The sequence below is a fragment of the Chroicocephalus ridibundus genome, chromosome 4 (assembly GCF_963924245.1).
Source record: "Chroicocephalus ridibundus chromosome 4, bChrRid1.1, whole genome shotgun sequence".
Taxonomy (NCBI): Eukaryota; Metazoa; Chordata; class Aves; order Charadriiformes; family Laridae; genus Chroicocephalus; species Chroicocephalus ridibundus.
Window position 1 is genome coordinate 74,950,858 of NC_086287.1, and position 25,718 is coordinate 74,976,575.

The window sequence follows — 25,718 nt, forward strand, 5'->3', positions numbered from 1 at the left end:
CACAGAACCAGAGAGTGGTTTGGGTTGGAAGGGACCTTAAAGCCCACCCAGTGCCACCCCCTGCCCTGGGCAGGGACACCTCCCACCACACCACGTTGCTCCAAGCCCCGTCCAGCCTGGCCTTGAACCCCTCCAGGGATGGGGCAGCCACAGCTTCTCTGGGCAACCTGGGCCAGGGGCTCACCACCCTCACAGCAAACAATTTCTGCCTCAGATCCCACCTAAATCTCCCCTCTTCCAGTTTAAACCCCTTCCCCCTCGTCCCATGGCTCCCCTCCCTGCTCCAGAGTCCCTCCCCAGCTTTCCTGGAGCCCCTTTAGGGACTGGAAGGGGCTGGAAGGTCTCCCCGGAGCCTTCTCTTCTCCAGGCTGAACCCCCCCAGCTCTCTCAGCCTGTCCTCCCAGCAGAGGGGCTCCAGCCCTCCCAGCATCTCCGGGGCCTCCTCTGGCCCCGCTCCAACAGCTCCGTGTCCTTCTGCTGTTGGTGCCCCAGCGCTGGAGGCAGCACTGCAGGGGGGTCTCACAGAGCGGAGCAGAGGGGCAGAATCCCCCCCCTCGCCCTGCTGCCCACGCTGCTGGGGATGCAGCCCAGGCTGCGGTTGGCTTTCTGGGCTGCAAGTGCACATTGCCGGCTCATGCTGAGCTTCTCATCCACCATCACCCCCGAGTCCTTCTCCCCAGGGCTGCTCTCAGTCCATTCTCCACCCAACCTGTATTTGTGCCTGGGACTGCCATGACCCAGGTGCAGGACCATGCACTTGGCCTGGTTGAACTTCATGAGGTTCACACAGACACATCTCTCCAGCCTGTCCAGGTCCCTCTGGATGGCACCCCTTCCCTCCAGCATGTTGACCACGCCACACAGCTTGGTGTCATCAGCAAACTTGCTGAGGGTGCACTTGATCCCATTGTCCATGTCGCAGACAAAGATGTTAAACAGCACCTTCGGCTGCCTTCATCTCCCCTGCCCAAAGCAACGGCTGTCTCACCAGCATGTGTGCTGGGAAAAAACAGCGACGAGCCCCTTCTCGGGTCTCCAAGGGAGGGAAGAGGTGGGAAGGCGATCCTGGCACTGGCCCAGCCCCGGGACCGCACGGCCGTGCCAGCTTTGGGGAGCCGGAGGCAGGGGCTGGGGAGCAGCCGAGCCCAATGCTCTCCGTGGGCCTGTTAATGAACCCCCCAATTATTCACAGCCCTCCCCACCATGCTCCCTGCCACCAGACACCCCCGGTGCCACCTCTCCTCCGAGATGCCCCATGGACACACAGCACTGGCCGTGCCCAAATCCGTGACGCTAAGCCCCGGCGACGTCTTCTACATGGAGAGAGAAACCCGTATTTCCTGCTTTCCCACCTAAAAAGCGGTAGGAAATCAATGGCTGGCGGTCGAATATCGGCTCAGCGCTTGGCCTGGATAAGCAAGAAACCATGTGGTGTTTGCTACAGGGCTAATTAGAGCTATTATATCAATTAGTCTGTGAAATGATCAGTGCCCGGGGCTCCACCAGGAGAATCCCCATTTCGGCAGGACCCTCTTGGCCGAGTGCGGGGTCACCCGGACCCCCCTCGCCAGGCTCTGCCCACCCGCCTTCGCCGCTCTCGCCACCCTGGATGTCACCCTCTCATCCATGGGAGCGTGTTTATCGTCCCCATCGCGGGACCGAGATGAGGAGCTTCAACCCGCTGACTGACCCCGGGCTCTCGGGGGTCCCCCAGGAGCTCTGCCTTCCTACCGGGGGCCGTGCCGCCCTCCCCTTGTGGGCACAGCTCCGGGCGCTCCGTCCCCATCATCACCGACTCCTGTGATTTTATGGCAAGTGTCACCACATTTGCTGCATTTCTTTTTTTGGTTTTTTTTTTGTTTGTTTGTTTGCTTTTTTTTTCCTTCCGTTTTGTTCTCTCTTAAAGCCTCAGCCCCTCAAGGCTGAATATTAGATGGACTAGTTGCTTAAGGAAATAGAAAAGGACTTTCCAGCTCTCCTGTTCGCAGACAAAAGGCTTTAAAAGTATAAGCCAGAGGGCTTAGGAAGCAGCAGATAAAAGCAATTTTCCAATGGTTGTCTCAACATACATTGAAAAACGGGGGCTTTTTAGCTAAGCTCGTGATTGGTTTTGGATTTAACTTCCCCAACCTTAAACACCTGAGCGTGGGGGTGCTGCACTGCTGCCCCTCTTCTAGCAGGGGGGGTGCACATGGACGGGACCCCGGCAGCGGGAATGGCAGCGGCTGCACGCCTCCAGCCGTCACTCTAATGATTTTTGGGCTTTCTTGTGCCACGGGGTTTGATGAATCGCACGCGGCACCCTCTGAACAAGGGGCAGGACCAAGGATGGGGTGACCGAGGGAGGAACGGCACCCCCGTGGTGGGCTGCGGTCCGAGGAGGGGAGCGTCGCGATGGGAAACCCGGGGCAGGGAAGGGCTGATGGCCGTGAAAAAGTGATGGAGGAGGAACGGGAGGTAGCTGCATCCTGAGAGCACGGAGCTTATCTGATTTCTGGGACAGGACCCCTGTGGGAGGGCAGCTCCCCATCACGCCGCTGTCAGCGGTGCCTGCAGATCCGCGTGGGAGACGGCTTGCTCCATGCCGGAGCCTGGCTACCAAGAAATTCCCACGTTCCTGCCGTTCTTTGCCATTTAAGGGTTTCAAGCGGATGGCAAATACGTCAGGAAAAGACGTGTCGCCTCCCGGCGCCGCAGAGGGTGCCAGACCTGACGCCGGCGGCGTGAAGAAGAGCGGCGGCAGGGTGGCCTCCCGACAGCTCCGCCTGCAGACGGGCTGCAGACCCCCCAGGGCTGAGAGCAGCCCGATGGTTCCCGGCCCGCCACCGTGTGCTGCGGGGGGACGGGGGCTCCCGGCCCCTGGTGACCCACCAGCTGGCACGAAGCAGGAATTACCCATGCAGAGGGACGTCTCGAGCTACCAGATGCCCCAACGGAGCTTTGAAAAGCGAAACGCTGGCCGGTGGGAGCCACCCCATCTCCCGCCCTCACCCCGTGGGAGTGATGCTGGCCGCGTTTCGCGGGGCGCACGGTACGTCCGACGGCGAGCTGCAGAAAGCTCCCTGGGTCCGCAGGAGATAGGAGGAGCGAGGGCTGTGGAGCTGCATCCACCCCCTGGTGCGGGAAGGAGGTTGGGGCAAAAGGCGGGAGGCCACGGTGACGGGCTGTGCAGGGCGCGAGCGCTGCTCCGCCGAAAGGCAGAGCTGGTGGGAGACGGGGGAGCGGCGGAAAAACAAAATCCCACAGAACACCAAAAAAAAAAAAACCAAAAAAAACCACCACCCAAAAAACCAACCCAAAACCCCAACCCCAAGCCTTGGTGGCAGCCTGCCAGCTCCAGCTGGTTTCGTAAGGACGTTTCAGCCTAAAAATACACAAACGCGCAGCCAAAAAATAGTCAGGTCTTTCTGCACCAAATCTGTCACCCACAGCCCCTCGTGAAGAAGAGGAAGAAATTCCTGTTGGGGCTGTCAGCCAGCGCCAAGAACAGATTATCCAGGGTTCAGCAGGTCTCCCGGGGGGTGAATGTCCCCTCCTGCGTTTATCGGTGGTGCTGGCAGCTCCTCATCTCTAAGCAAAACGTGAAAAAGAGAAGAGGTTGTTCCCAAATTCTGGCAGTGTCGGGCAGGAACCGCTGCCCGGCTCCTACCCTTTTGAGTGAGAGCTTTGCCAAAAGCGGGACAGCCCTGATTGGTATCCTGGGCCATTAAATTGTAATTTATTTTGTCAAGGTGTCAAGATTTTACTAATCCCCGGGCCAAAGACAACATCGTTACGGTGTGACATGGCAATGAAAAATGGCAGGGTGGCAGCAGGTACTTTGTCCCCGCAGAACGAACTACCTACGCGACATCCCTGCTCCTCCTCGCAGTGTTATCTCCTGGGTCTCTTCAGACAGACCTCAGAGAGATCTTTTTCGGGGGGTGAAGGAGGATTAGGAGGGGGGAAGTGGCAACACTATGCCGCCAGTTTTTGCCTGCAAGATCCACATCTAAAGAGGTGCTGCGTTTTTAGGGGAGGTGGCTGCAGAGCCTGCCATTTCAGACGGAAAGGCAGCGAGCGAAGCGTTGGAGCTCTGGTTCGGCTGGTAAATGCCTTCCTGCATGTCCCCACGCCACCGGGTGCTGCCACAAGCTCCGCTTTAAAGCCCAGCTTTGTACCTTCTCCTCTTCGTGGAAGAACCTAAGTGGGGGGTGGGGGGTGATGGCATCTCAGATATCTTCACACAGACCGAGAGGGGATATAGTCCTCCTTCAGAAACCAGGTGTTCACAAGGGACAGGACCTCCTGCTTTTCCTTCTCCTTCATTTTCTTTAGAGTTCGCACGAGCTCCAGCCAGGAAATGTCTTTTTGAGACCATTCCCCCTTTCCCCAGTGACTTGCATGTGCGGCTTGGAAAGAGTAAAGGGAAGAACCTGGCTCTGGGAATAAGCTTCTGGGTTAAGGGGACTTCTGGGGCTAAGCCTGGGCTCCAGGCTGTCCCCCAGAAGGGAGCGGATCCGGTGGAGCTCTCCTGCGCCGGTGTCGGAGAGGGGCCAAGCTGGGCGGGCGTGACAGCAGGTGGCAATGTCTTATGATGGGGCTATGTCCTGCAGACCTCTGCTCCCCCTCCTCGTGAGTCCTCCCGCTCTCCCGGCAGTCTTTGGTGGGATGGGAAGGTGAGCATTGCTTAACGGCCACCTTCAAGGTACCGCGATGTGGTCTGCACCCTGCTTTGGGCCAACAGAGGCAGCCCCCGGAGAGATTGCACCCAGTTTCTGTGAAATTGGGTCTCCAGGTGGGTGAAGGCTGGGGGTGAGATGCTGGAAAACATCCAGCTGACAACAAAGACAACGTCTTTCCTGTCGTGCCCTTCCTCCGGCTCACACACAGCCCTGGGCGTAGCCATACAACGACCGCGATGCCTTCATTTACAAGGATAACAAGGAAGCCTGAGCGCCCTACCAAGCCCCGCCAGACTCCAACAGGCTGATGCTCAGCCCGTCCCCGTCTCCTCCACCAACACGCACCAGACACAGCCCCGCTCCAGACCCGGCACCAGCGGACGTGGCAGAGCTGCTCCTCCCTGGAAATGTATTTGCATCTCATTTGTGGGGACGGAGCAAGGCTGGCGATTCCAGTCACCCTGTCTGGCCTTTATGAACTGCTTTGTTTTGCTTATCGTAGGGGGAACTTAATTATTCAAAGCTGGTGGGCATATTTATTTACAGGGGTAAATTAAACCATAAATTCAGACAAATGTATCTGCATCTCCGCTTGTGATGTATTTTTCCCTTTCTGCTTTATTGGTGCTTGGGCTCCAGGACACAAAGGTGGGTTGTTCAATCAACAGCAGCACGCAGGTCATCCCAATTAATTGGATTGCTCCGTTTATGCTGCTACTCCATCCAATTAAATGCAAGGGAGCGCAAGTGAGAGGCACGAGTAAGACGGGCGCGCAGAAAACCGTATTCTAATGTGAAAGCTGTGATGAGAAAATGCAATCTACCCACCTGATGGGAATATTAATGCAAAACCTGGACCTATAATTTTTCTTTCTTCGTTTTGAGAGAGCCAGCAACAATTGCAGCTCGTTAAAACAGACCATGTCCTGACAGCCGCGCGTAATGCCCGCGTCCCGCAAGAACCATCACCTAAACGCTTCGCCTTGCTGGCTTTGCTGTTGAGATGACGGGACTTGCGGGATATTGGCATTATCACAGAGCTGCGTCTTCCTGCGTGGCTGGGAACGGGAGCCTGCAGCCAATCCTGGCCACCCCTTCTGCTTTTAAACCCAGCGTCATGGGAGAAAGAGCGAGGCGGGGTGGGGAAAAAGACCAAAAGACAAACCCAGAAGTGTCGGTTTGGATGAGACCTCTGGAGTTCATCTGGACCATCCGCCTGTTCAAAGCGGGGCCAACTTCAAAGCTAAATTCAGTGTGAAAGTTGGCTCAGGTGGCTCGGTGTTGAGCATTTCCAAGGCCAGAGATTTTAGAGCCTCTCTGGGCAGCCCGTTCCAACGCTGCCTTGTCAGGGCTCGGTCTGGAAGCCGTTCACAGCATCACAACAACATCTGGCTCTGCTTTCTGAACTGCTTTCTCGACGCAAAGTGTGTGCTGGCACGTGGGATGCGGTAAGTATCAGTAGGGAAGGTGACACCGTCATGCAAAGACAGTCCTTTTGCAAGGAAAAGAGATCAGAGAACATTCCCACCGGAGACAGCGTGAGAAGGAAGGCACTGCGGTATTTTAGTCTGAGTTTGGTGCCGCTTTTCTACAAGGCATTACCAGAGGAGGTCTTGACGAAGGAGCAACCCAAATGCTGTCCCGTTTGGGCTGGGTGTTTGGCACAGAGCTGAGGTTAGCTACGGTAGGGCAGCAGACACAACCGCGGCTCTGTTTCTCCACTGCTCAGTGAGGTCTGTATCCCTCTCCGGAGCCATCTCTCCCTCCCTCTGCTCCCTATGGAGAGAGCCAAAGGCAACAAGCTTCCTATCCCTGACACCTCTGATATGTGTGAAGACGGATGGGTTGAATGCAGGCCTAAAATATTTTACATTTTCACGGTAGTTTCACAGCCCTGGCATTATCAAATGATCTTTCAGTGTACTTGGAAGCAGGAGGAGAATAACTTGAGATGGATTCCGGCTTTTTTGTGTCTGTGTACTTGCAAACTGTCTCTGCCTACACATCTCGCAGGGCCTGTGCCTGTTTGGATGCGCGCACGGAGAACCGGTGCTCATGTGGATGCTCCGTCTGCTCCATCCTCCCCGTGAAGCCTGGGGGCCGCTCAAAGCACCTCCCCACCCCGGGCAGGTTAAATCAAACCTGCCCTACGCACTGTTCTCCACTGCCCAGGCGAGTTAGGAACTCGAGGCTAGGAAACACGAGACGATTTTAAATTCTGAACAAAAGTAGGAGATTAAGGAAACCAGCTGGAAACCTCTATTTTGCTGATTTTGAAAGCAAAATGTGGGTCACAGATGTGCTTCTACAGACAGAAACTGGCTGGAGAAGAAAAAGACATTAGCAGTGCCCGGACTCTTTGATGATCAGAGGTAGATTTAGCTCCTAGGCATGGAGACAAGAAAGGAAGAGGAGACGAAGTAGGAATAAAAACATAATCAAGAGATTAGGAATGTGGAACTCAACCCACCCATAAATTCGCCTTAAGGAACGATGAAAAAATGCAGTAATGAAAAAAGATGAAACCAACTGCTCCATCTTACTCCCTCTCCCTTCTCTTGCTGTCCTTATTGTTTTATTTTTTGCTGTCCAAGGCACAGGAGGCCCCTTAAAGTACCTCCTCTCTTCCTCTGTCAGGTTTTTTCTCTGGGAAAGTGCTGTTTTCTACTGTTCCTTTGCAGTAGCTATGAAATCCTTCCTAAGGACGGGCTGCCTTTAGAGGCAAAAGAAGCAAGGCTCTGCAGGGAAGGCCATCCCCTTAGGCAGGAGAGCAGAAAGCAACGTGCTCCTGCCCACCTTTGATAGGGGAGAAGAGCTATTGCTCCCTTCTTGTTTAGGCCAATACAAAATATTATATCTATTTTCAGTGGAATTAATGATAGACTAATAAGAGCCACGCTGCTAGCTCTCGCAGGCTGTGGATTAGCCCGTGACTTGGTCTCCCAGGGGCTGTAACAGAAGGCCTGTTGTTTGGGTCATTTAAAAAAAACCGCGGGTAAAGCAGTGGAAGAGCAATGTAGGACAACGGCAGCACTGACTCGGGGAAGCCCAAGTGGTGGTTCCTTAGAAACGGCCAGGCAGTGCGGGGGGGTGGGGGGCAGAGGGGGGCTTCTAAAAACCATTCAGGGCGTTCAGGGGTGGCTCCTGGGATGAAGGGAAGCGCCTGGGCCACTCCTGAAAGTCCCACCTGCACTGGCTACGACAGGACCTGGTCGCCTGGTGCCTTGGGGCTTTGTGACATAGAGTCATAGAACCATAGAATGGTTTGGGTTGGAAGGGACCATAAAGCCCACCCAGTGCCACCCCCTGCCCTGGGCAGGGACACCTCCCACCACACCACGTTGCTCCAAGCCCCGTCCAGCCTGGCCTTGAACCCCTCCAGGGATGGGGCAGCCACAGCTTCTCTGGGCAACCTGGGCCAGGGGCTCACCACCCTCACAGCAAACAATTTCTGCCTCAGATCCCACCTAAATATCCCCTCTTTCCGTGTAAACCCCTTCCCCCTCGTCCCATGGCTCCCCTCCCTCCTCCAGAGTCCCTCCCCATCTCTCCTGGAGCCCCTTTAGGGCCTGGCAGGGGCTGGAAGGTCTCCCCGGAGCCTTCTCTTCTCCAGGCTGAACCCCCCCAGCTCTCTCAGCCTGTCCTCACAGCAGAGGGGCTCCAGCCCTCCCAGCATCTCCGGGGCCTCCTCTGGCCCCGCTCCAACAGCTCCGTCTCCAACAGCTCCGTTGTCCTTCCCGTGCTGAGGCCCCAGAGCCGCAGGCAGTGCTCCATGTGCTGAGCAGCAACGGACTGCGACCTCGGAATCCTGCAGCAAATGTCCCTGCGGCTTAACGCCGAGAGAGGCCTGAAATAGGTGCGATGCCAGCACAGCTCACTGCCCCTCACTCGTCTTTCAAAGTTTGGGGAACTTCAGGTTCAGTTCTTGTCTGGACTTTATTTTTCTCAGCCCTAACAAAAGCACGTTTTGTAGTTGCTAGTGTTTTAAATCCAATATCAGTGTCAACAAATAAGTCTTTTCCCGGGGAGGCGGGAATAGAAAACTGACTCAAATCTTTCGCTCATGCAGAAGAAAACAACCCCAAAGTATTGAAGGATTAAATGAAAAATATGCCTCTTTTCGCTGCGTGTCCACTGGGCGTGAATAAGTGCCGACTGAGCTCTCACTTGCATCACCATCTGCTGCGATGGCACCAGGGCCTTGAGGTGCAGCGGGGACGCGATGCAGTGCCCTGCCCTGTGACAGCATCTCTGCTCCTGGCAACGCAACCACCAGAGGCTCCTAAACGGCAGCAGGTCCGTAAACCAGAAGGACTTTGTTATCTTCGGCTTCGCCATCTGACCTCGCCCAGGGGAGCCAAGTGTCCAGCCCCAGCACGATTCGCAGCGTGGCGGCACAGCCCATCCCATCCCTGCCAAGGAACGTCTCGCATCCTCCTCCACATACCAGAGATTTCATTAAAGACGCCGAAATTCCTTTTTCTGGGCTGCAACCACACGTTGATGTTGCTGTGAACGCCACGGCACAGAGCCTCTTCAGCTGATGCCTAGAAACGGCTCGTGGTTTCAGAGCTCTGGCTGATGAATTGCCCAGCAGCTGGTCACACTGGGAGGGCTACGCTTATTAGTTTCAACTGCTATCTTGCATGGAAGGAAAATCAAAATACTTTCCTCAAGGTAATTGGCTCTAAAACAATTGAAGAATTTTTTCCACAAGGTTGTAATGCAATTAGGACTGCATTTTATATGATTTATATCTCTCTGAAGGTATGCTTTTGCCATCAGACCCTTCTTTTGTGAAAAAAAAAAAAAAAGAAAAGAAAAAAGAAATTGCTGGCAAGAGAAGGCTGATTTTGTTATTACAGGCAAAGAAATATAGATTAAACATGGATGTCCTCCTAGTAGTGATTAAAAGGCAGCATAATGTCAGGATCGTCACTGAGATGTAGAGGCTCGTGGTGAGAAATGGTTGGGTAGGACGCTGTGACACCAACCCCACATCTGCAGGTTTCCCATTTGGTTTTCGGTCAACGCCAAGTGATGTGTCATCCCTCGCCTTCTGCTGCAGCACCGCAAGAGCAGACATAATCCTGTCCTCCCTAACTGCCCTGCCAGCTGGGATGGGAGGAGCTGGTGCAGACCGGGGACGAGCAGGCCCACCGTCAACCATCAGCCGCGCCGGTGCTTGGGTCTGTGTTTTGATAGATATCCCGGAAAACTCTAACCAGAGATGCCAGACAGTCCAAGCACGCAATAACAACTCCAGAAGTGCATGAGTCAGCTGGTGGACTTGTTGACATGGGATAGTGTGGAAGCCAAAAGCACGAATGTGGCATTCCCCTGTCGCCATCCGGGGAAGCCTCTGCTTCCCCAGCTACAGAAAGGTCCTGGGGTATAACTGGGAAAGGCATCATAGAATCAAAGCATCATAGAACTATAGGGTTGGAAGGGACCTCTGGAGATCATCCCGTCCAACCCCCTGCCAGAGCAGGGTCACCCACAGCAGGTGGCACAGGAACGCGTCCAGGCGGGGTTGGAATGTCTCTAGAGATGGAGACTCCACCACCTCTCTGGGCAGCCTGTGCCAGGGCTCTGCCACCCTCACAGGAAAGAAGTTCCTCCTCATGTTTAGGTGGAACTTCCCATGCTCAAGTTTGTGCCCGTTCCCCCTTGTCCTGTCGCCGGGCACCACTGAGAAGAGCCTGGCCCCATCCTCCTGACACCCACCCTTTAAGTGTTTATAAGCGTTGACGAGATCCCCCCTCAGTCGTCTTTTTTCCAGACTGAAGAGACCCAAATCCCTCAGCCTTTCTTCATCAGAGAGGTGTTCCAGTCCCCTCAGCATCTTGGTAGCCCTTTGCTGTCCCCTCTCCAGCAGTTCCCTATCCTTCTTGAACTGGGGAGCCCAGAACTGGACACAGCACTCCAGATGCGGCCTCCCCAGGGCCATGGCAGAGGAGGAGGATGACCTTCCTCCACCTGCTGGCCACACTCTTCTTGATGCCCCCCAGGATGCCATTGGCCTTCTTGGCCACAAGGGCCCATTGCTGGCTCATGGTCACCCTGTTATCCACCAGGACTCCCAGGTCTCTTTCCACAGAGCTGCTCTCCAGCAGGTCAGCCCCCAACCTGTCCTGGTGCAGGGGGTTATTCCTCCCCAGGTGCAGCACCCTACACTTGCCCTTGTTGAATTTCATAAGGTTCCTCTCCGTCCAAATCTCCAGCCTGTCCAGGTCTCTCTGTATGGCAGATCATTCAGTGCGTGCTTGTTCCTCATGCTTATACTCAACCACGTTTTACTCGCTACTGCCCAAGACACAGTACAGGGCCAGGGGGACATTTTGCCTGACAGCTGCTGTGACTGAAATTGTGGAATGAAAAGCTTTAGCCTCCTTGCCCTAGGTGGAGGCAAACGGATTGGATGGATTGTCATTAGGAATGGGTCCGAACTGAAACTGGGGAAGCACTCAATGTTTCTTCAGAGATGGGTAGATGCCCTGTCCTTGTGACGGGATGAACCAAAGCCATGGATTCAGACAACCGCCATCAAAAAAAAAAGAATCTGGATGTGGTCCCTAACGGCAGAGATGTCACCGACCATGTTATGAGAATAACGCAATGCCGCTGTAAAAGCCAAGAGGCCCCTCACCCTTGGCTGCAATCCAGCTGCTTATCAGTGCAGTGCAGCACTGTCGGAGAAGCAAGCCCAGGAGCTGTACCACGGTACAAAGCAAGGTGCTCACACCCTTCTGTCATCCATCAGGCAAACGAGGACGCCGTCAGCCACCTCCACGGGTTGGTCTGCCTCTGCTCACTAGACCTGCGTTTGTACAAACCGACCCTTGGGAGCGGTTTGGGAACCTGGCCTTGGGGACACGGACCTGACCCCAGACTGGCCCGAGGGGACATGAACGTCCTGCCTGATCCCTTCTGCCCCGCAGCAGCCTGTGACACAACACGCGCCCCAGGCTGTAAGCACAGCCCTGTCCAGATCCACCACTGGGAGGCCACTAACTTTAGTTAAAACTTTAACGAGCCCGAATGCAGCTTCTTAACACAAAAGACTATAAACAGGGATACTCACTATTGGGCCGAGTCATTAAGTTGATATTCCCGGGACCGGTTGAAGCATTCTTGGATGCCAGAGTCTGCCCAGAGTCTCATCATAGCTGACAGCAGCTCTGGAGAGAAGGGCTCTGTGTCCTCCATCCGACTCACGACATCGCAGACCATCTTGGCATCAGCCTGCGGAGGAAAGGAACAAGCGGTCACACAGACGCTCCCGGCAGAACAGGGAGCCAGAGATTTCAGAAACGGTTCGCCGAAGTGTCAGGAGCAAAGAGGCTGCGTTTCTTGGGATGGGGCTTTAGGATCCACACCGTATGACCCAGCAGAAAGGACAAAAAGCAGGACGGAGCAAGGAGGCCGGACGGAAAGGGGTTATTTATTTGTGCAGTTCACCTCGTGTCAACACATGTTTCTGCTCAGCAGACAAACTGGTCAGCACTGCCCGTGTGCCGAGCTTCTGGGGAACAGAAGGAAATTCATCCATGTGCAAGTGTATTTTAAACGGTTAGGAAAGCGATGCCTATCCTGCAACGACACCCGGTTTCACCGAGAGCGTAAGTAAGTAGGGGCTGTAAGTAAGTAGGGAGTGTAAGTAAGTGAAGTAGGGGCTGTTTGTAGCAGAAGGGACGTCAGAAAGGCTCCAGAAACATATATATTTCTTTTTTCTCGGGTGCTGATTTATTGCTTTTCTTGTTCTTTGCTGGGAGCCCCCGCCCAGAGGGGCTAATTCATGCCAACGCAGACCCCCTCGGCTGGGTGTCCTGCTTTGTGACTCGGAGGGAGAGGCATCTCCGGCGGGTTCGGGGGATGGCAGGGAGGGCAGGGCCAGCTGGCCGCTCTCACATGGAATCTTTTTTTTTTTTTTTTTTTTCTTTTTGGTGAGAAAAATGTGATTGGCTGGAACAGCAGCTTTTCCTGGAGGATTGTGTTCGGACACAACTCCGGTCCCTTGGAATAGCTGAGTTCAGCCCTACCGGAATAGCCCACAGTGGCCAATGCCTCGCTCATCTGCGAAGCCGCACACCCAAATTCATGACCCCCCCCTTCGCTTGCTTTGCAGTAAGTGAATCTCCCACCCCCCCCACCCCAGACACCTGAAACCCCAGGGGTGTTGGCTAATCTGCCGAGTTTTCCTTTCATTGCTTTGAAAATTTTGGGAAAGTCTCATATTTCTACCAGCTGAAGCCAAACCACTTCTTAATTGCTATAATTAATTGGAAAAGAGGAGCTCTTATTCCTTCTGTGTGCTTACAGCAAACTAGTGAAGACAACCTCCTTGCTTTATTACCTTCTCTTTGCTAGATCGAACCCATCCTTGGACAAACACAGGTGGAAGTCTTCACCTTCCAGGGTGTTTGGTCTACATCAGCAAGCGCTGCCCACAAACACAAGTCTCGCAAAGGGGAGTGCGGGCGGTGCCCATGCTCTGCTGTCCCCGTCCCATGGACCAACAAGCCCTGTCCATCACAGCGACCCGTCTCGGGAGCACAAAGTCCCCACAGCTGGGCGTGCAGGTGCTGGGGAGCCTGTGCATCGCCGCTGGAGGAGCTCCCACATCCTTCCTGGCTTCAACAGGCTCTGTCCTGTTCCCCTGCCCCTCAGGTGCTGCCGGTGCTCCTCTCTGATGCTGGGATTCAGCAGCGGTGATGGGAGCAGCCCAACTGCTGAATGGGACGCCCTCCTTGGGGACCACCTGAGCACTGGGGACAAGGTGTCACAGGTTTTTTGGCAAAGCAAGCAGATTATTTCTTGGGTTGTGGGTACAAATAAAAGTGGAGGAGGGCCAACACTGAAGAGCACCACAATAACCTACTTGTATGGGTGGGAATGACAAGCTGCATGACATGGCCTGCACAGAATCACCGAATGGTTTGGGTTGGAAGGGACCTTAAAGCCCACCCAGTGCCACCCCCTGCCCTGGGCAGGGACACCTCCCACCACACCACGTTGCTCCAAGCCCCGTCCAGCCTGGCCTTGAACCCCTCCAGGGATGGGGCAGCCACAGCTTCTCTGGGCAACCTGGGCCAGGGACTTACCACCCTCACAGCAAACAATTCCTGCCTCAGATCTCACCTAAATCTCCCCTCTTTCAGTGTAAAACCCTTCCCCCTCGTCCCATGGCTCCCCTCCCTGATCCAGAGTCCCTCCCCAGCTTTCCTGGAGCCCCTTTAGGGCCTGGCAGGGGCTGGAAGGTCTCCCCGGAGCCTTCTCTTCTCCAGGCTGAACCCCCCCAGCTCTCTCAGCCTGTCCTCCCAGCAGAGGGGCTCCAGCCCTCCCAGCATCTCCGGGGCCTCCTCTGGCCCCGCTCCAACAGCTCCGTGTCCTTCTGCTGTTGGTGCCCCAGCGCTGGAGGCAGCACTGCAGGGGGGTCTCACCAGGGCAGGGCAGAGGACCATGGCATTTTTTTTTTGAACGCTGAAATTGTTGAAAAATCACAGGGCACCAAACTGTGAGCCCGGGAGACTGAAGCTGCTGGAGATTTCAAGACTCAGAGAAAGCCTCAGGCCCCCTGAACATCCAGTTTTTACAGGCTGCAGAAATCTCAGTACCGTATGGAGACACCATCCCATAAAACTTAATGGGGAGGAGTTTCTACACTTTTAAGACTTTACGAACATAAAGTCCTTCTTACAGGATGCTTAACTTCACATTTTAGTGCCCAGGAATGCTCCCAGCCCTCTGTACGTGCTCTGCTCGTTTTTGAGAAATAGTATTGGTGACTCACACCTCAAAGCCAAGACAAACGAAGAACCTTGAAGAGCTCGGTTAATTTCAAAAGCTTGTTTTCTGCCCCGGAGTGCTTCGTGAGCTCAGTGAATATTCATAAATCATCAGTATGGTTTGCCTGCCCTGCTGGAGCTGTAATTCTACTCTTTTCATAGACTCTAAATAACACAAAACCTGCTAACGGCTGGTCCGCTCAGGGCTGCGGTCTGGCATGGGTGCTGCAGAAAAAGCATCAGTGCTTGCAGTCAGGTAGGAGGAAGGTCTTCTCTGTGTTATCTTGACTACTTGGGGCGGGGGATAATAGGTGTAAGTCACCGATCTGTCCATCTCTCTGTGATGGCGAAGCACATTGGAAGCTCTCCAGCTGTTGCGGGCAGGGTCTGGACTTCCTCGGAGCTTTGCGGATTGAGCTGCAGGTTGCTTTCTGCAAAGCATCAGAGGGAACGGCACGGCCGTCACATTTCCTGCGCCGGCAAAGACCTGCCTCACCTTCTCCGCGACCGAGACTGGTGTTCGTCCCCCGTGATTTAAGACCTGAGGCAAGAGGGTTTGAGCAGAAGACACAGACGAACAACGACGATGGGGCATCCCTGGCTGTGGTTATGGGGTCTGCCTGGGCCAGGAGCGGGGCTGAGCTCGTGGGGCAGGGGGTCATTGTGGGAGATGCTCCTCTGCTGTCCCCGGAGGTCCCTTCTGGGGACGGGACAGGTTGCCCTCCCGCGGTGCAGGGCAGGCCAGAGGTGACAGAGGCTGGAGCAGCTCGTAGGAAAGCTAATTGCTCCCGCTGAACGGTATATAAAAATATTCCGGACTTAGTTTTTTATTTCGCAGAGTGGACCACTGAACCCTCAATTTTACAGGCCCAGAAAAAGTAGGTGAAATGAGTATTTTTAAAAATATCCCTCCCCCCTGCCAAGGATGAAGCCCCTCTGTCAAGGAGCATGGGGCCATCCAGGCGTTCAGGCATTTGTTAGATGATTTAACGAGCAATTAAGGCTCCAAGAAGAGCAGATACCCCTTTCTTTTCTCACTCCCCAGGCTGCGTCTCAAGCTGGGAATGACATTAAAATCTCCAGCCCCCCCTGGGCCCAGCAGGTGGGTTTTTAAATACTGCCTGATTGACTTTTCCCTTCCCGCCTCCCCCGGGTCTGGCGCTCCCGCTCCTCCCGAGGTGAGCGGAGCCGAGCCTCCTGCCACGCTCTGCCTCGCCACCCAAGCCAGCAATTAAACAAAGCAAAACAAACCAGACCCACCAGCTCCCCCCCTCCCTGCCCCGGCTCCCTCCCACCTTGCGGTTCCCATCCCACGGGGTTTTCGTTAATGAATATCACGGTGGTATTTCAGCTGCCTCGGGAGCTAAAAATAGGCGGCGCTCTGCCCCTGGGGTTGCTGGAAGGAGCCACAAAATGGTGCAGGGATGCTTCCCTTCTCGCCTCTGCCTTTTCCCAGCTGCTCTGTCTCCCGTCCCCTTGGTACAACTTGGCTGGAGGGGGGCAAGGGGTTGGGCTGGTCTCCATCAGGCCGGTTCTTACCTGGGAGGAGCATCCCAGCCCATCCGCGCGTCCCACTGACGCTTCCCAACGGCTTCGTGTTTTCCATAGTGGGTCAAACCCTAACCCCCCCCAGCTGCTTGCCTTTGGGTTGTTGGGTACCAAGAGTGGGATTTGTCCAGCTCTGTGTCACTCCTGAGCGCCGAACGTGTCACCCTGCAGCGGGACAACTGGAGCTGGGCTTGGGGCAAGAGCTGAGCTCAGAAACCCTGGGATGCTAAACCATGCCTCCAGCTAAAAGACCAAATAACCCTTGGTTAAAGAACAACACCCCCCACCGCCAGCCAGGGAATGGAGAGGGCTCTGCAGGGCCAAGGCAGGCTGGGGTTTTACACCACAGTGAAATCCATGGGCAGCTCACCGAATCACAGAATCATCGAATTGCCCAGGGTTGCAAGGGACCTTTCCGATCATCTAATCCAACCACCAACCTAAAAACTGACAAAAACCCCCGTCACTAAACCCTACCGCTTAAGCAAATAATCACATTGTGGTCACTCTTTTAATGCTGAACAAGAAGCCTGTAAACTTGGCGGGACGTCAGCGTGTCGCCTTCCGAACCCTGGGCTGTGCGTCTACCTTTGCACCAGACACACCGTATAAATCCAGTTCGTAAGGGGGATGCGTCTCCTCACTAACCTGGGCATAACCGCAGCTATTTAATTAATGTCTCCCATATGTCACTGTCACCAAGCACACAGGCTGCGCTCGGCAAGCAGACTTGTGACTTTGCTTGCGATGGCTGCATCGCCCGATTAATTTGTTACCTTGCTGGAAGGGAGAGGGGCTCTTCCTCGCGGCCTGACATTACTGCCACTCATCTTGGTCTCTGCAAGCTAGTTATTTTTCATCACGCAGATAGAGATCACCCCTAACGATTCGCTCCTCACCACCAGCCACGGTCTTGTGCCCACGAAGGGACCAGCAGAGCTGCTCCTGCCCTGCCTGCCTGCCACAGCGCGGGAATCCGGTCCCCGTCTCTCCGCACATCCCAGGATAAACCCTGGCTCTAGACATTAACTAAGGGACTCTTTTCCTTTTTTTTTTTTTGTCTTTTTTCAAAAAGGATTAGTTTTCTGGAAGGGGGGAGTTTAAGGGAAAGGCAAAGCCTTACGTGAACTGCGTGGTACAAATCTGCCCCAGAGCCGCGCTGGCTGACACCCACAGGAGAGCTGACCCAGCTCGTCGTATTGTACCCTGCTTTCCTTTCGGTGGACTAAATCCCAGAAAATATCATTGTTTTTTTTGCTGTTATTTACTCTGATTAATCACACTTGTCACTCAGCCTATCTCAAAGGTTAACAGTGGGGCAGTTCCCCTCGGTGGCTGGTTGTGTGTGCCCAAAGCTGCACCTCGGAACATTTCAGAAAAATCCACGCGGGTGGCGGGGGGAAAAGTCGCGCATGGCATTTTGCTGGGGGCGTGAGACAAATCCGTACTAGTCACCAGCAAGCCAGTCCTGCAGCGCCTAGTGTGCAGCTGCGGAGAGCAGTGGCCGTCGCCAGCCAGGAACCTGGTGGGGGGGAAACTGGTGTCCTGAAAGAATCCACAAAGGATGTCCCTGGAGGGGGACCTTCTCGGGGGACTCAGATCCTGGCCTCAGGTACGTGCCGTGGCTACTTCAGCGAGAAACAAGGTCCCGTAAGTTGGGGGCAGAGCATGGCTCGTAAACTGTAAACCTCCTCCTCCTCCTCCAGCATCTCAGAAATCTGCGCCCAGCTTCACAGCCGAAGTGTGGCTGCTTCACAGCCAACGCCGGTTATTTTCACAGCATTTGCAGCCTGAATGAATTCTGGAAACAAAGCAGAGCGGGTGAATACGCCTCTTCCAGAGGCATCCAGGGCCCAGCTCCAAGTCCACAGGAGTTTTTGTAGACGCCGAAGAACTAGCTACACGTATGACTCTCCCCCTCGCTCACCCTCTCTTTCTCACACGTCCGTGGTTCGGAGCTGACCTCTGAATCTGGGGAAATCTGCCTGGCATCAAGCAGCTGCCACCTTCTCCCTTCCTCCTCCACCCTTCCACCCACCTTCAGAACATTTACCTGCGGCCTCCTGCTTCTGCTTGGCATTTGGCTTGCTGGGCATGCAGTCTGAGGGACCCTGGAAGGCACCGAGCTAGTTAAAAAACCCTCCCGTGACTTAGTCAAACCCATCCCTTTGGAGAACACGGCGAGGTGGGCACCCAAACTCCATCCCCTCTGTCTGCGCTCGTTAGCGGCGGATCTGGAAAGCTCCCGCGGTCTGGGAAAGAGGGATTTACGCCCGAGCAAAGCTCAGCGTTATCGCCCTCTAGCAATTTGCATCCCACAGCAAAGCCAAGCCTAACAAATTAAGTCAGGGATGGTTGGCTTTCCACAGGGTCACGCTGGCCGTCTCCTACCCTGCTCGTGCAAAAGGGCTCACAGCAAGGCTGGCTGACTTGGGTACCGCGCCAACGGGCTGCCGTCCGTCTGCGGGCAGACAGGCTGTTTGCGGCAGAAAACATGACCCGACAGCCACGGTGACGTGCGGATCCCTGCTCCCGAGGCTGTGCTGCCCGGCTGGCAATTAGCAAAGCCCTGGTTTTCATACCCTTCTGGAGCCAAGATGGTCCCATCACCTCTGGCTGCCTCGGCCAAACAACTTCTGTGTGCCTGGTTCTTGGTCTAGGATCTCTATCCTCAAACCTCGTTACTGCTGTGTTTTCTGTCTGCTGCTTCCTATTTGGGGAGACGTTGAGCAGGACTGATATTACAGATTATTACGGCTCTAAAGCAGGCCAGTTGCGTTCTGTCTGGCACTACTTTTATTCCTACCCATTCTGTACGACGCTGCAGCCCAGCAAATAAAATTTGCTAGCTCTTATGTGGGTATAAGCTTCTTTTCCCCTCCTGCAACACCCACACAATAATATTCCCTGTTTGCTTGGACTACTGACTGTCCGGCGATCCAGGGACTGGATAACGCCTGGACTAAGACCTTGGGCTGCCAGTTGGCCACCACCACTGTAAGAGTTCCTACAGCCCTACGTCCTGTAGGAAACAGCACGTCACTCACCAGAGATGGGGGGGAAATAACCCCACCGCCCAACAACGCAGAACTCGAGCTGCAAGAGGGATGCCCCTGAAGGGCAAGTCATTTCCCAAATTTGCTTTGTTCTAGGAAGCCCGTTCTTGAGGAGCTGAGAAGGGCTCCTGAGCTGGGCGAGACAAACACAGTGGAAAGCTGACCTGATTTTTCCAAGCAAGGATGAGGAAGGCAGAAAGCATGTCTTAAATGGTCTCAAAATAAGTCCTGGCCTATCCCAGCCGCAACAGAAGGTGAGAAAAGGGCGCTACGTCTGCCCCAGTCACTTCTAATTCGAGAAGATGGCATCCCCGAGAGACCAAGAGCCGCCGCAGCCTCCGCCGGGGTCCCGCCGAGGGGAAGGGCTGGGTGCGGGACCTGCCAGCCCAAACGCCATCCCTCACTGGCGGCTTTGCAGGCCGCGCGGGCACAGGCAGCGCTGCCCACCAGGGAGGGGACGAGGGGCAGTCACAGATGGGGGACATTAGCCGCATGGCTTCACGCTCCGCAGGGAAGGGCTGGGGACACGTCAAGGCGAGAGAACAAAATCCTCGCAGCCGACCGCCCTCCTCCTCTCTGTAAAATCCTCTCTGCTGGGTGAAAGTCCATAAAATGGGAGTGTTTGTGTGGCAGTAAATGGCGGGGACGTGCCTGACATCCCACAATGATTGCAGCGGGGAAGCTGCAGCGGCTCCGGGCATTTGTAAAATAAATGGCTATTTTACAGCCAGGGAAAAGCAGATAGCTGAGGACGAGCTGGGTGGGAGTGATGGCGATTCTCCGGGATCCCGCTCCGGGTTTGGGAACTCCCGACGGCTTTAGCCTGCGCATCTTCCACTCTTCAAACGTCTTGAAGAGTTTCCACACCAAAACCCCTCCGGGCGGCAGGGCAGAGGGGACGCGGTTTCCTTCCAAGCTTTCCCACCACAATGGGGTAAAACGGGCTTTGTCTTTGGGAGAGAAAAGGAAACCAGCCCCTACGGTGGGAGTATTCCCAGGACAAAGCCGGATTTTTTTTTTTTTAACCTCTCTGGCTAAATGCCGCTCGTGTATCATGATTTATAGGGCAGCGCCTTCCTGCTGGGAAGCCGTGCAGCGCTGGAACCTGGTAATTAGTTTAATGCTCAGAGCTTGATGCTGAACGGTGGGTGCTAATCTCCACTCTGCAATTAATCTAGCAGATTTAGCAGTGCCTCGCATGATGAAGGACTAAGGCTGGGGGTTACAGTCCCCAAAGAAAGCAGCGGCGCTTCAATCGGAAAGAGCCTTGCTGCATTTTATGGTACTATTTTACACGGTCATCTGTGTTGAAGATCTATGTTTAGAAGACAAGGTGGAAAGGAAAAAAAATCGCCCCGCCCCAATCTTGCTAAATTTCAGCTCCCTGTTGCCTATTCTCTTCTCTGGAGCCTATAACGGGGATATCTGGGTAGGGATTTCTTACTGCTCTCCGCTGAAACAGCTCCAGCAGTTGGTGGGTTTGGTGTCCATACCCAAGGCTTCTGCCTGGCAAGGTGTCCCAAAATTAAGTCTTGCACTGCTGGTGTGAGGGCAGGTGTCAGCAGCCAAATAACACTGGATTTTCCACTTGGCGGCAGAACCGAAAAATGAGGCGGTGTGAAAAATCAGCTCGGATCAAACACGTTCCCCCGCGTTCTTCTGTGGGCCCAAAATCCCCTGAAAAAATTCATTTCACATCCAGCCAAAGCACTTGCCTCGAGCCCTACCGAAATATTTTTGGTTGTTCCGAGTTATCTGGGGGCTCAGTATTATTATTTTAAATGGAGGTCCGTTTTCAAACAACAATTTTGTTTCTGAACGAAAAGTTGGGAAAATCATAGAATCATAGAATTGCCAGGGTTTGAAGGGACCTTAAAGACCATCTAGTTCCAACCCCTCTGCCCCGGGCAGGGACACCTCCCACCAGCCCAGGTTGCTCAGAGCCCCATCCAGCCTGGCCTTGAACACCTCCAGGGATGGGGCTCCCACCACCTCTCTGGGCAACCTGTTCCAGTGTCTCACCAGCCTCACGGGGAAGAACTTCTTCCTAACGTCCAGTTGGAATCGTCCCATCTCTAGTTTTAATCCAAACGAATGAAAACAGATCACTTTGCCCTTTCAGGAATGCAAAATCCTTTTGAAAAATTCTCCAAATTTTCACACAATTTCCTTTTAGCCACGGCTACCTGTAGATTTTGACTGGATTTTACAAATGGTTTTGGTTTCTTTTAGACTGTGTTTTTAATTCATCAAGCATTTCTGTCCAGGTCTAGTAATAAGCACAAGAAGAACTTTCTTCTCAAGAGTCCTTCATTCACTGCTTATTTGCTGTTTTAATTTGCATTCTCACCACCTCAAATTTTCTGGTTTTCAGTCCTGTACTCTTTCACCAAATGTCTTCCAGGATGACCACAGCTGTCCGCACGGACAAAGGGGTTTTCCTTCAGTTTGACTTGGACTTTACAGGAACAAATCAGAGTATGTGAAGTCTAAGACCTAAATGGTCAGGATACAGGTACTCAGGGCAAGAGGAATCACAGAATCATTTTGGTTGGAAGAGATCTTTCAGATCATGGAGTCCAACCATCAACCCAACACTGCCAAGTTCACCACTACCCCACGTCCCTCAGCACCACGTCTGCCCGGCTTTTAAACACCTCCAGGGACGGTAGTTCCACCTCTTCCCTGGGCAGCCTGTTCCAAGGCTTGACAACCCTTTCCGTGATGACATTTTTCCTAATCTCCATCCTAAACCTCCCCTGGCGCAACTTGAGGCCGTTTCCCCTTGTCCCATCGCCTGTTCCTTGGGAGAAGAGACCGAGCCCCCCTGGCTACACCCTCCTTTCAGGGAGTTGCAGAGAGCGAGAAGGTCTCCCCTCAGCCTCCTTTTCTCCAGGCTGAACACCCCCAGCTCCCTCAGCCGCTCCTCACAGGACTTGTGCTCCAGACCCCTCACCAGCTCCGTTGCCCTTCTCTGGACACGCTCCAGCCCCTCAGTGTCTTTCTTGGCCCAAAACTGGACACGGGACATGCTGGCACCGGGGTTTAAGAGCTGTCTAACTAACAGGGCATCGCATCAGGCAGCGAGGACACTTTAGGAACCGAGTTTCTTCTGCAAACATAAGCAAGTTTCCCTTATTTGTTTAAAGGAGGAGGACTCTGGGAAGAGGGCCCTCGGAAAAGGCGGCAGCGCTTTGCTTTCCCCAGCCTTCCCTATGGCACATCGGTACTTTCTGGGGAACTTCTATAAAAGGAGACGACGGAAGCGTGCAAATGGAAGCGTGCAAACCCGCAGGTCTTTTGGGGTTGTGTCTGGCCGCGGTTCCCAGCGCAGACACTTAGTAAAGCCGCCCGAGCAATGCCGGGCGCTCACCGCCTTCGCCTCCGCTGGTTTGAGAACTTCTGGCTTGCCGGTCTGCGGCTGCGCACAACCAGCCACCGAGCCGCGGGGTGACCCCGGAGGCTTCTGCCATCTCAAGAGGTGTCTTACTAACGCCGTGACGGGGACGGGCCGAAAGGAGACGCGATGCATTGAGTGGCTAGCACTCCATGAACGCTAGGCTGGCTGGCAAAGTTTTGCCCGTGACTTATTACTACGACAACCTTCATTTAGCTTCCCTCCCCCTTCTTAATTTCCTGCGAAGCCTCCTCTGCAGGGGGGAGAGGGGTTTCTCAGAGGCGGAGGAGAGTTCGGCCGAGGTCCCGCTGGGAGTGGAAGCTGCCTCCGGCGGGGCGGAGGCTGGGAAGCGGCCGGTCCAGGCGTCTGCGGCCGCCCAGAAGCAGCCCCGGAGTTCAGAGCAGATAAAACCACGAATTTGTCGCTAAATCTCTCCCGTGCTGCTGTATCTCCAGTGAAATAATCAAGACTCGGGTGCTTGTAACAGGCTCGGAGAAGCTCCTCCTTTGATCAGCGGGGATTACGGAGACCAACCCCAGCAAGTTCCTCCTCACCAGAGCTGAGGCCCTTTGCACACTAACAGATTTGCTTATATATTGTTTCAGGTTGCTGCAGAGACAAACTTTTCCTTGTATTTTCCTTACAACAGGGTCAAGGCAGTTCCCCATCCCTTTGGTGCAGGAGGGGGAATGTGGTGGGTTGGGTGTGAGCACTGCCCTGCCCGGGGAAGCTGTTCTGGGGGCGATGAACGGGAACTTTCTTTTATTAACTGCTCTTTCCAGAGAGAGTGGACAAATGGGACCTCAGGTGCAGCATTAGATGATAGGATAGTCCGTAAAATAAGAGGCTGGCAGAGAAATATCTTTATAATGGCTTAACAAGGGTAGGCAGAAATAGGCTGGGGGCCCAGAAGAAATCTTTGATGCCGTCGCGTGTATTTATTATTTATTCTTCTGGCACAAATATAGCATCAAAGAATGTCAAAAAACCAAAAAGCCCATAACCCGCTGTAGCTGGATTAGTCCTACATCTCCGTAACCATGGCATCACGTAGTATTGACAAGGAAAATCAGCAACAATGGGGGGGGGAAAAAGCGCCGGGCGTCGATGACACTTGCGAGGATGAGGCAGACGTCCTCGCTTCGGTGAGGGTGTACCAGAAGGGAGAAGAAAATCTGTGAGCATCTTGCTAGCCTGGGCATCTGTGAGGCTCGGCTCTGGTGGAAAACGCCACGAAACAGCAAAATTGCTCCCTTGTGTGTAATCCTACGTGAGACATATGGGGAGTATAGGGTGGAATTCCCCCCTCCCCCCCCCTTAAAACATTTTGCTGCCATCGCAGAGCCACACAAAAAACGGCGGGGATGGCGTCGCTCCGTCGTGGAGGATGGAAATAGCTGTGATATCCCGAGCAGCGTGCTCGAACCTCTCCGTGGCGGTGACCCGGCAGCGTTCACCGGCCCGTCCCATTCCAGCCTTCTCCTTCCTTCCCCTCGCCCCGCGCCAGCCTCCCTGGCTCTGCCGCAGCCGGGAGCCCTCCTGGGGGCTGCAGGCAGCAGAGCACCGTGGTGGCACGAGCAACAAGGCACAGCCTTAATGCCGTACTGACCATTTTTTGGGGAAATAACAAGATACTCCTTTTTTTTTTTTTTTTTTTTTTGGCTTTTATGGAATGCTTTTGCTGGCGTGGAAATATTTCAAGTACCAGCAGGGGATTAGGGAGCTTCTTTTAATCAGCTTTTGGTTTTGTTTTTTTTTTACGTCTTTGCAGAAGCAGGAGTAAAAGCCTACTCCGAAACGTTCTCCCCGGAGGCAGCGGGATTTGGTGGTGTCCCGCAGTAAGGATAAGGGGAACGGACGGGGCAGCCCCTCGCCACCTCCCAAAGCCGCCTTGCAGAAGGGGTCAGCCGGATTCGGGGCAGGAGGAGCTGGAGGGCTCCGGGGAGCAAACCTCAGCCTGGGGGTCTGCTGATGCTGCCCCTCACTCGCCCTGCGACGAATTGCCAATAAAACCTTGGGAGCAGAGACTTTCACGGTCGCCTGAGGGAGGGTCTGGCAATCTGATTTCCTCTCAAACAAGCAGACGGGGCCGATAGCCACCACGTACATCTCGGCAGCTGTCCCCCCGTGGCACGGCCGGTGAGAAGTGAGAAGCCCCGCGGAAGGGGAACGCCTGCCGCCCTGAGCCCCTCTCCCCTTTTCCCTGCTCTTCTTGCCCTCCCTCTGCCCGGCGCTGCTGCGGCTCAGCCCCAGGCGCAGCCCTGCCTGCCCAGCTCTCTCCGCAGATGCCATTTCCCTCGCAGCCCGTTCAGCCCGCGGTGCATTGCAAAAAAACATTAAAAAAAAATTAAAATAAATATATCCCCGGTGGAGCGAGCGATGCCAGGAAGACGCTTGCCTGCCCTCCACCTCCCAGGGCTACTTTCTGCCTTGGCTACGAGCCCGCTGCATCTTTGTGCGGTCAATAAAAATAACCCAAAAGTACTCGGGAGCAGACAGAGCAATCCCAGAGACTCCAAACATCTAAGGGGCTTTGTTTCCAAGGCAACATCTTGTCTCCTAGCTGCAAAAGGCCACGGGAATGAAGGCAGCCTATGGAAAATGAATAGCTCAATGACAACAACAACAACAACAACAACAACCAACAACAAAAAATCTGCTGGGGAGCGTATGGGGAAGGGAGGGGAGAAAGGGGTGTCTTGGGGTGGGGGGGGGGACAGGAAAGAGCGGAGCTGAGCAAGCCAGGGCTCGCTGCACCCAGCAGAGGGACAGGGGGGCAATTTATCTCATGAGAAGCAGGGTCCTGCCCCCATTGAAATGCATAGCACCGCTTCCACCGACTTAATGGGAGCAGGGGAGCTTGCACAAATCAGCTATTCTTTTCTTTCCAACCCCCCCCACCCCGCCTTTTTTTTTTTTTTTTTTTTTTAAGCTACAGTGTTTGAAGATTCGAGCTAGTTAAAAATAATCCATTGTCGAAGGCAGAGCCTTCCTGGGTCCCAGGAGCTTTGCAGCCAGGGCTGTAGCGTGCTGTTGATTGGAACCAGCCCCGGTTCCCACCGCCGAGCTGCCTCCGTCCATCCCTCCATCCCTCCATCCCTCCATCCCTCCATCCCTCCATCCCGCAGGGCAGCGAGGCGGGAGGTGCCAGAGCACGGGAGCATCCCTCCGGCTCTCCCCATTAAGACAGAAAAAACAGGTTTTCACTCTTTTTTTTTTCCTCTTTTTTTTTTTTTTTAGGTTTCCAGAGCTGTGCATTATGTGA

The 25,718-nt window shown here is 54.4% G+C and overlaps 1 protein-coding gene across 2 annotated transcripts in view; it reads right to left on the reverse strand.

Moving 5' to 3' along the window:
* Positions 1-25,718, reverse strand: part of GNAO1 (G protein subunit alpha o1) — a 163,125-nt gene that overhangs the window by 43,327 nt on the left and 94,080 nt on the right. For both annotated transcript variants that reach the window (XM_063334224.1, XM_063334223.1), the window contains exon 4: positions 11,749-11,909. In XM_063334224.1, coding sequence (XP_063190294.1) covers positions 11,749-11,909 — 161 coding nt within the window. The remainder of the gene's footprint in view (positions 1-11,748; positions 11,910-25,718) is intronic.